Source organism: Belonocnema kinseyi, chromosome 4, assembly GCF_010883055.1.
Source record: "Belonocnema kinseyi isolate 2016_QV_RU_SX_M_011 chromosome 4, B_treatae_v1, whole genome shotgun sequence".
NCBI classification, from domain to species: Eukaryota; Metazoa; Arthropoda; class Insecta; order Hymenoptera; family Cynipidae; genus Belonocnema; species Belonocnema kinseyi.
In genome coordinates, this window is record NC_046660.1 from 87,484,983 (window position 1) to 87,495,437 (window position 10,455).

The 10,455-nt window shown below is 29.5% G+C and overlaps 1 protein-coding gene across 1 annotated transcript; it reads left to right on the forward strand.

Annotated features, from left to right (window-relative positions):
* Nucleotides 1-4,773: 4,773 nt before the first annotated feature.
* Nucleotides 4,774-10,151, forward strand: LOC117171641 (probable chitinase 2). The gene is made up of 6 exons (XM_033359130.1): nucleotides 4,774-4,785; nucleotides 6,272-6,356; nucleotides 6,637-6,907; nucleotides 7,002-7,392; nucleotides 9,557-9,828; nucleotides 9,902-10,151. The coding sequence occupies exons 2-6, from the start codon at nucleotides 6,272-6,274 to the stop codon at nucleotides 10,050-10,052; spliced, it is 1,170 nt and encodes a 389-aa protein (XP_033215021.1). The 5' UTR covers nucleotides 4,774-4,785; the 3' UTR covers nucleotides 10,053-10,151.
* The last annotated feature ends 304 nt before the right edge of the window (nucleotides 10,152-10,455 follow it).

The following is a 10,455-nucleotide window of genomic DNA, read 5'->3' on the forward strand; positions in this document are numbered from 1 at the left end:
CATATATCTAGTCGGGAGTGGTGCTGACTGAAAACAGATGATTTGGAGCGATTGGCGCGCCATATGTTGGTCATTCTAAGGACTTATTGAACTACCCTCGTATCATGTATATATTGCAGAAACAGTATGAAATTTAGGCACCGGAGATTAAACGTGCGGACTGAGGAGATTGATGTCAAAGAGGAGATTAAGATGAATATAATTAAATTTGCTTGATTGAAAACAAAGAATAATTAACAAATATAAGCTGTTCAATGATCAAGGCGGAGTTCTTTTTCATGGACGACTTCAGAGACGAGTGCGTCATTAGATTTGAATTAGCAATAAGTGAATAATTCTTAGTAAGATGCGACACACGCATAAACATTGATTATTAATTCGTAAATATACTTTCCTTAAAATTATAAAAGAATGTTTGCATGCAAATTAGATGGAACGTGTTTGCAAAAAGTTATAGCAATTGAAATAATAAAAAATTCTTAATTAGGTCATGTTGAACTAAGATACGAAAAGTGGAATTTATTATTTTGCGCAACACGTGGCACGAATATTAACTAATATAATTATGTAGTTACTGACTACAAAGGAAAAATTAAAAAAAAGAAAATTCTCTCCAAGATTTATTATTTATGTTAACTGATTATGGTGTATCCACAAGAAATATTATTGAGGATATATTAAAATTATCCTACGTTAAAAACTGAGTATTGTTAAATATTATTTATAAATTCGAAATTAATATTGCCATTGCTATTATAAATAACTTTGGAAGAGAACCGAAGGCAAACTTAAGAAAGAAATATTTTAGGTTCAAATATTTATTTAATATTAGTTAGGGTAACGCGCAAATTCTTGCCCCCTCTCTACTTGTTAGCACCCTTCTCTGATTTTATAGATAAAACATTTTTTAGAATGTTTTAAATCAATTAATTTTTACTACTATTTTTACATATAATGCGTATATTTATGCGTATGTTTTTGGCATGCCAATAATAGGGCTAATGGTGACAAGAATGGCTGCTTTTACCCTACTTAGAGTTTTATTTTTTTGTTCTTTTACCTGAGGTAAAAACTAAAATCCTTAATTCATCCGAATTTTATCGATCTCATTTTATTCCTTGAAAGATTCTCTACAAATGTTTTGATACGCGTTTATTAACAAAAAATTGTATTTAAGGAATGGAATGAGTTCAATCACATGAAGATTAAATCAGCACTGCAACTTTTGTCTTTGGAGAAAGAAAAAATATATAACTCTAAATAACTATTGGTAAATGCAGAATTTTATCCTGAAATATTTTTCAACTTTTATTATTTGTGATTAAGGAAGTATGAGAATCATCTGAATCTTGACATCACAGTTTTCGAACGGATCTGCACTTTTTGAGATACCCTGAGGTCTATATGTTTCCCTGACCATCCGTCCATCCAAAAGAACGATTACTCTGTCATTTCTTGATCAACGGTTATGGTTTCCAAAAATAGAATATTTCGCTTTTACGCTCAACGACGACACATATATGAAACAAGTTTGAACGAAGAATTGAAGCTTTTAAAATATATCTATAAATTTTGTTTTAACCATATTTCAATAAGAATTACTTTCTTTTTGCTTTATGCATCGAAAATGAACCTAAACAATTTTCTAAAACTATAGTTCGATTAGTTTTAGCAGTTAATTTCAATTTTGCTGATCAAAACTACTATAAAAAAAAGAAAATTAATTTTTTGAGCTAATCGACAAAATTTGCTTCAGCCATTTTTTCAAGTGATTTTCATTTTGATTTTTTTCATTGAAAATACTATTGGAAAATTCCAAATTTAAATTTTAAACTAAGTGACGAGAATTACGAGAAAAAATATTAAAAGGCAATTATATCTTATATAAAGTCATACAAAATTTCTTTCCACCATTTTTTATAGGACTTATTATTTGGTTTTATTTATCGATAGTACTATGCAAAAAATCGAAAATGTCGAACGAAATGACGTGAGATGAGAAAAACAATTTTCAACAATGAATTACAGTTTTCAAAATATCCTAAAATATTTATTTGAATCATTTTTTAATAGGACTTGTCGATTTGGTTTTACTTATCGAAAATACTATGAAAAAAGTCAAAATTTCAACTATGAGCCAAACGACGCAAGATATGAAGAAAAGTTTTTCAAAAAATTTTAGCGTCTAAATATTCCTACAATATTTTGTTGAAAATTTTTTCAACAGAAGTTTTAATTTTTCATTTATTTAACGAAATTAACATGCAAAAATCGAAAATCGTTATCTGGAGCCAAAAGGCGTGAAATACGTAACAAATCTAAAATAAGATTTTTAGAATATTTAGTTTTATCTATCAAAAATAATTTGAAAAAAACTCCTGTTTGTAGCATAACAACGTGAGATAGGGGACAATCTCTGGAGAAAAGCCAGCTTTTTATTTTGAGGTAATTTAAAAAATAAATATATATTTACAAATGTTTTTTAAGAACTAAGCACGTAGACCGAGTGCCACGATCAGAATGTGTATCTTAAGGGGTCGAGCATCTTAATTTTTATCCCTTAACCGATAGTACGGCTCTAGATGACCCAGGGACATTTTTTTCACAACACCTCCCATTCAAACACTAAAATAAAGGGCAGAGAATATAAAAAATTACGATGAATGTACTTTTTTTCGAAAAAAACAACCTTCGAATCAGATTAATAACCTTTTTAAAGCCTACACTATAAGGTTTATTTTTGTGCGAAATTGCATCATTTTCTCTATCGATTTTTATTTTATAAAAAAATACATAAATTTTTACAGCCCGAAAAAATGCATTTTCTGGTTGCAGTAAGCGCGCAAAGTTGGTAATCGATCCATCTGACCCAGTAACTGTTTACGTCCCATACAGGAAGTGTACCGGCTAAGAGTTAACCACACTTAATTACGTGGAAAATTCAGAATATGAAGGAAGCATACTGGGATCTAAAACAAATCCTTATATATACTTATATTTAATGATATTAAATAAAAATAGGGGCTTCTCATAGAGAAAGAATAAGATTCTCTTCAGAAAAACATAATTTTATTTAAAATACCTGTGCTATCCTATAATACATTTAACTCAAATCCCTTCTCTAGTAAGATACGCAACCATTAGTATAAAAGTAAAAAGTAAGATCTTAAATTAATTGTGCGATGACTTATTATAAGAATATTAATAACCGCTTTTAAGGGAAATAATTTTACAATTTTAGAACGATGCTTCATAGGAAAGGTCAATAACGCTTTCTTCTCTCAGGTAGATGCCTTTTCAAAATCGACACCTGATATTTTCAGAGGGTTAATCCCTTACTTAATTATCATGTGGCTATAGCCTTAGCTGTTAGCACGTGGTCAATGGGGAAACTCCCAACTAAATATGATTAATAATTATGAGTCCTTTTTGTTTGTATATGGCCTGTCGCTCAGGACTTAATCCCTAGGTGCGAAAAGATACTATTTAAGACGTTCGATTGCGTAGTGAGGGTCTCGGGCCACTCGGTCTAACGGTCGATCTATTGTCACGCCTCCGCAGGGGGCCGGAAATAGTGGAGTAAGCGATTGACCCTAAATATCTTGACTCTGTTTCAGTTGACGGAGTTACAGGAATTTTACCGGTAGTCGCTCAATGAACGCAGAGTAGAATATTTTGAGGATAAAATCTGTATACAATAAGGCCTCTGCCTGCAAATATCGTCAATAAATTTAACTGAGGGACTTTTGCCCTAAAAGAATTTCTAAAATTTCGTAAACTCGGAGACACTCTAAGAAAAGATAAGAATATTCTGAGATTTTGCTCTGATACGCAAGGATCGCTGTAAAATGGTATCTCTTATCTCGACAGCTTCAGGGGAGATTATCCCACTGGGCACTTTCATAGAGAATAACAATTCGAATAAGATTTCAATGTCTTGAAATCTTATTCTTTTAAAAGAGCGAATTATCGGACAAGTACCAGAGGTTTTTAGGCTTTGGGTTTCTCCTACTGACTTGCTCCTGCGACCTGTGCTTTTCAGACACAAGATCCAGAAGACTATTTTTAGGCTGGGTCGCCCTTTTTATAGTCCTTTTATAGCTGGAGTTTGCGCTATAGAGTTTCTCCTGTGCGATGCTTCTTTTTTAGAAGGATCGCACAGGAGATACTAATTTTGCCTATTTACAGGCAACTCTTGAAACTCGAGGGTTACAATATATATTCCTGAGTGCTAATTAACCCATTATCGAGCGCGAGATCTAACAGACACGCGCCCTAGGTGCGCTTAGACTTCTAAGCGCAAAACAGTGCTCATTTTTTAAATTGATATAATTTTAGTACATCCTCCAGAAGAAGAAAAACAATTATAATTATGATTGAGTTGCCGAAAGATTTAAATTTCTAAGGACTTTTTTGGCCTAATCTATAATTTTATAGTTTCAATTCAGAATTTATGAAATCATGATGAATTATTATTCTAAATGAAAGTCTCGCTGACCCACAGCTTTATTATATGTGAAGAAATTCCACAAAATATGTACATATCTGCCCATAAAATACAAGTTGTTTTCATAATATAAAAGTTAGAAGTGTATACATAACAAATTAATCAGCCATTCACATCCTACGACAATATTTACCAAAGATATGAAAAGCACAGCAGTAATAGAATCGTCGTAAATCAAGTGTTTTGCAGATGTAAACGAGAGTATAAATAAGCCTGCAGAATAAACCAAAGTATTATATTTTTTCGAAATTCTTCAAGAACGTATCGAAAAGATAAAGGTACGTCTAATTAGTCTCAGTTGTATTAAGATCACTTTTTAAATTAAAGTAGGATTTTTTAATTTAATCATCTTGAAAGATATTTCTTAGCTGAATAAATTATAATTAATCAAGTAGAATATTTTTTCAAGGTTTTCATGTCCCAGTTTTCATCCATGAATTTTGTTTTTGGGAATTTTCTAATCATCTATTAATTATAGTTTATACTTGTGATAATTGGTCATTTGACATTTCCACTTGAATATACTGATTGTAAAATTACTTTTTTTTTTAAATCAGGTACTTTCTCCCATAAGCGAAAAAAATCTTCTTTGAAATTATATATTATTTTTTCCTTCGAGAAGAAAGACACTCTGTAACTGTTATGCACGCTACATAACTTCTGTTGAAAGAAGAATATGTTTTTTCTTTATAAACTCGAATTTTTTAATTTTTTGTCACAAAGAAAAAAAATACGGAAAAATGTTAACCAAAAAAGTCGCACATCTAAAAAGTCCTCCAAACAAAATTTCTTACTCTTTTATAACTTCTTGCTTCATTTACATGAAAAATTCGAATATATTTTTAGAAAAAAAATTTCTTCTGGTTTCCAGCATGGCCTTTCTTATGTGAGAAAGAATCTTACAAAAATATAGGACAGAATAAAAAAGTGGGCTTTTCCAGAAAATATTTTATCCTTGCTTTTAAAATTCTAAGAAAGAAAACATATTTTCTGGAAAGCCCCACCTTATTTTATTGCTTTCAATAGTTATAAGAAGTTTATGAGAATATAAGAAAGGCATCTTGTCAGTATTATCCGGATTAAACCATTTTTAAGGCTTGGAGAATTTTTTCCCTTAAAAATGATGCATGATATCACAAAGAATCAACAGGTACTTTTTGAAGAACTTTTGTAGATATTCAAACCTTTATCTCAACATTTTTGCCGCATCTTTCACTGGTTGCGAGGTAGATACAAAAGTCTCCTAGCCACAAAAGTTACTTAACCCACAAAAGCTTACAGGTTGTCTTTTTATAGAAGGGCAAGAAAGAAATTTTCAAGAAATATATATATTTTTTTTTAGAAAATCAAGTATCAATATTTTTTGAAAAATCACCGTCATTTTGTTACTTTTATACCTGTTTTAATTTTCTCGGTGGATTAAAGTAAAGTGATAAACGCTATTAAAATAAAAAAGAAATCCTCTTAATCTTATTTATATCCAAAATGATAGAGGTTGAAAGGATTTTTTCACAAACAAAGCACAAAATTCATATATGCAAACCTGGTTTAAAATGCATTCAGTCTTATGACTAAAATCTTTAACTAGAGAATTTCAGCCAAAAAAATCTTAAAGTATAATTACCATTTTAACAAATTAATAATACTGTAACTAAATAAGAGTCTGAGTGAAATATAATATGTGAAATATAATATACAAATCAACGTCCAATTAATATAAAATCTTTAGTGCTTTTCTAACATTCTGATTTAATTTTTTTGCAGATGTATATGTTATTATTTCTTCTTGGAATTTGCTCAGCTTTCGTTGTAGGCAGTAAGCTTTCAGCACCTACTAAAAAGAGTGAGAGTAAGTGATATATCATGTTACATATATTAGTAATTTCTAAGATTATATAAAATTGTTTACAATAAGCCTGAAAGATCTCGAAATCATTAGGTTCTGCCTATTTCATTTATAATTTTAAATTTTCCCAGTCGTAAAAAAAGGTAGCATTTTTTTTCTTCTTAGAAAACCATAAAAGAAAACTGTATCATTATTTTCGTCAGCAGATCAAAAAATGTGAATTGTATAGATTAAAATAAATGTCGATATTTTTAAAATTAAGTTTACAATCTTTTTTTTTCAGAAGCGGTTGCTTGTTATTATCAAAGCTGGGCAGAAGAACTTGCACTGGAAGAAAGGTTCTACATAGAAAACATCGACGTGGATCTTTGCACTCACATAATTTACAGTTTTGTTGGACTTGGTGCAGATGCTTCTATTCGACTTTTGGATCCAAAGCTAGATTTAAAAAATAATGGATTCAAAAGATTCAATGATCTTCGGAAAAAGAACCCAAATTTAAAAACTTTAGTCTCCATGGGGGGATGGAACGAGGGATCTGATAATTATACTAAGTATGCTTAGTTCTAGTTTATTAAAATTGATAAAGAGTTGACTCTAAAGTACTGAGTAAATCATATTATTTTTTTTTTTACTTTGGGTTTATAGAGCAGTGACTGACCCGATTTTGCGAGAAAAACTTGTTAATAATATTTTGAAATTCGTAACGAAATATGAATTCAGTGGATTTGATCTCGATTGGGAATATCCTGCTCAACGTGGTGGAATTCCTTCTGATAAGCAGAACTTTGTCTTACTTTTGAAGGCACTCAGAGAAAAATTCGATAAAGAAAGTCTCATTTTATCAGTAGCAGTTGGCGCGAGTGACGAGACTGCTAAGATATCATATGATATTAAAAAAATATCTAAGTATGTGAACTTCATAAATTTAATGACTTACGATTTTCATGGAACCTACGATACGAATAAGACAGTGGGTCATAATACACCAATGTATCCTTCATCAAAGGAAAGTATAGAGGCACGCAAATTGAACATTGTGAGTACTTATACATTGACATTTAATTTATATGATAACATTTCTCGTTTATTTAAGAAATAATGCTGTTTCTGGTGGTGAAAATTAAAAAATCAGACAAGTGGGATATACAAAATTTAACTTTTTAATTCATTAAGCACTTCTTTTGTAATCAGAGACTTTAAAAACACAATTTTAAATCATTTGATTCGGATAAATTTGGATTTGACATTTCCTTATTAATTTGAAAATTTATTGTTAAAAATTAGACTAGTTTAATTTTTAAGCTTACTTTGCAATACTCCTAATTTTACATAAAAATATTTATGAATTTTTTTAACAGTGATTTGAAAGATTTTAAATTTTCACAGTTGAAATGGGTTTGGTTCGCAGATTTATACCTTACACTTTTATCGACCCCTTCTTCAATCAACAAAAATTTCTTTAAAGAAATATTTTCTATTTTCTTTCATAGTTTTTTATAATGTTTGCTTTCAATTTTTTATTATTCATAAGAATATTAAAGAAAATAAGAAATAAAGGAATATCGATTTGGTATGAAGGAACAGTGATATTGAAAAACTTACATAGTTTGAATGGTATGAGTTTTAATCGCCCTTTCATAATTTATAATAAAAAATTTATAATTAAAAAAAAACGGATATTCAAGAAGAATATGAAATCTTCCTTAATTCTTGAAAAAAGAATCAACAGCGGGTAAATTAGGTACGAAAAAGTTAAATTAAAAAACAAGATTTCACAAGCACGAATAGGTCTCTTTTAAAACCATCTCAGTTTCTTTCAAAATATTTGAATAAAGCTTGAACTAATGCCAGACAATTTTTTCCTACAAATGATAAGAAATGTGATTTAAATATGTCAACAAAAAGGTAAATAAATCATTTGTTTATTATTCCAAATGATTTCAATCAATATGTTTAATTGTAACCGCTTGGATTTTTCTGTTTTGAAGATTTTTAATTGTTCGGTTGGAAATCTTATAATTAGATTCGAATACATCAAATATGCCATAACGAGGAGGTATTAGTTTTATCTGAAAACTGACGAAAGTGCATTTCTTTAAATCTCCACGTATCGAGACACTTTAAGTCCGAAATAAGTGGTTCCACGATGGTGTTTGTCTGTCTGCAGACAGATTAAAGACTGATTGGATTAGTTTGCGCTTTTCAACGCGTTTTAGGGACACAAAAGAAAGATCGTGTTTGTTAACTAGAATTTTTTGATGAATGGTTCTTAGTTCAACCACAAAAAAGATAATAAAAATTTAATTTGAGGTCAAACTATAAAAGATAAGAAAAAATATGAATAGATAAAAGTTGTTCACCCAAAAAGAGGTTCATACTTGTAATTAATTATAGTCGACAGGCCACGCATTTTGTGCTTTAATTGTAAAAATAACATTAACAATTTTAAAAATTACATTTTCGCAAAAACGACCTGAGGTATAAAAAAAAATTAAAATACTGTAGTTGTTTATCCAAAAAAAGATCTGCAATGTTGTTATAAAAAAAACAATAAAAATAAGATAATCTACTATTAGGAAGAAACAACACAAAATACAATATTTTATTGAACAAAATTATTCCCCTGCATTGTCCGTATTTTTTTATTAAATTGTAAAAAACCACATTGAGCATGAACTGATCAAGTTTATGAAAAAACGACACAATGTCCAATAAAAAGTTTAAGAACAAAATTGTTTTTTTTTTCGATAATTTTGGAGGGAATCGTGTTATCTTAGGCGAGCGAAGCTAGCTGCGTACTTAGGGCAGGAGGAGAATGTTCCCGTATAGCGGGCAGTTTTCTTTTCTTTAAATAGTTATATTTAGAAGGATGTTGATAAAAAAATTACATTTTAATTTATCTTGCAAATTTGTAAATTTTTAAAAGATCTCATTTGCATTTGCAGTATTTTAATTTGACATTGTATAATTATAAATAACACAAATTTTATTTTCATTATTTTATAATTTTGAAAATTTTGAACTGTAGTGTTTCTTTTCTTCTCCTGCATAGTAGTATTCATAGTCGTATTCATATTCACACTCATTCATTTTCATGCTGTCTTTCCCTAAAAATGTATTAATTTCGATTAAATTTTCAAAAATTCTAAGTTGTTAATCATTAGGATTATGTTCTTATTATGTTCTTATTATGATCTTAGGCTTATGTTGTGAAATACTGGCTTTCGCAAGGTGCTGCACCAGAAAAGATAATACTAGGAACAGCTTTTTATGGAAAAACCTATACTTTGTCTAATAGAAAAAAAATTGGTAGAGGTGCACTATTTTCTGGCTCCGGAAAACTTGAGAATCCAGGATATTCCAAAGTTTGTCAGTTGGTAAAAAATCGAAAGTGGCAGTATTTGTACGATGAAGAACAGAAAGTGCCATATATATACAACGGGAACCAAATTATAGCCTACGATGATGTTAAGTAAGTAATGGAATATTTTTAATTATTTATTTCAATAATGGAGAGAATATTTTAATTTAAAATTCATTTTCAGATCTATCAAAAAGAAAGCTGAATTTGTTAAGAAGATGAATCTTGGTGGTGCAATGATGTGGAGTGTAGATCAAGATGACTTTCATGGAACATGTGGAGAAAAGTTTCCACTTCTGAAGACTTTGAACCGAGTCCTCCGAAACAAATGTTAAATTCTTGTAAAAATACAACTTGACAAAATAGAGACCTTATTGCATCAATGAAAATCCACTTTTTTCTTAATTCCTAATTATAAACGCATTAAAGTTTATATTTTTAAATCAGTAGGTACATTCTGATCAACACAAAAATGAACTGCAGTATTTTGATATCTTGTTAACTTTAGTTTTCGCAAAAGTATACATTTTTAGTTTAATTCTTCTAATTACGTGAAATATATGTTAAATAATTGTGTACGGAATCTGAGAAATTTATTTACCCTAGAGACTCATTTAAAAAATCATAAATCGCTCTATAATTGCATGCGAAAATTTCTTGACAAAAATTTGAAAATATTTCGATGCTCTTTTAAAGCTGAATTCAAAAGCAAAAATTTGATAAAAAAACTTTATACTC

Coding starts and splice junctions, on each gene's coding strand:
- LOC117171641 (XM_033359130.1), top strand. CDS start 6,272: ATGTATATGTTATTATTTCTTCTTGGAATTTGCTCAGCTTTCGTTGTA. Junction 6,357..6,636: donor ACCTACTAAAAAGAGTGAGA/GTAAGTGATATA, acceptor TTTTTTTTTCAG/AAGCGGTTGCTTGTTATTAT. Junction 6,908..7,001: donor GGATCTGATAATTATACTAA/GTATGCTTAGTT, acceptor TTGGGTTTATAG/AGCAGTGACTGACCCGATTT.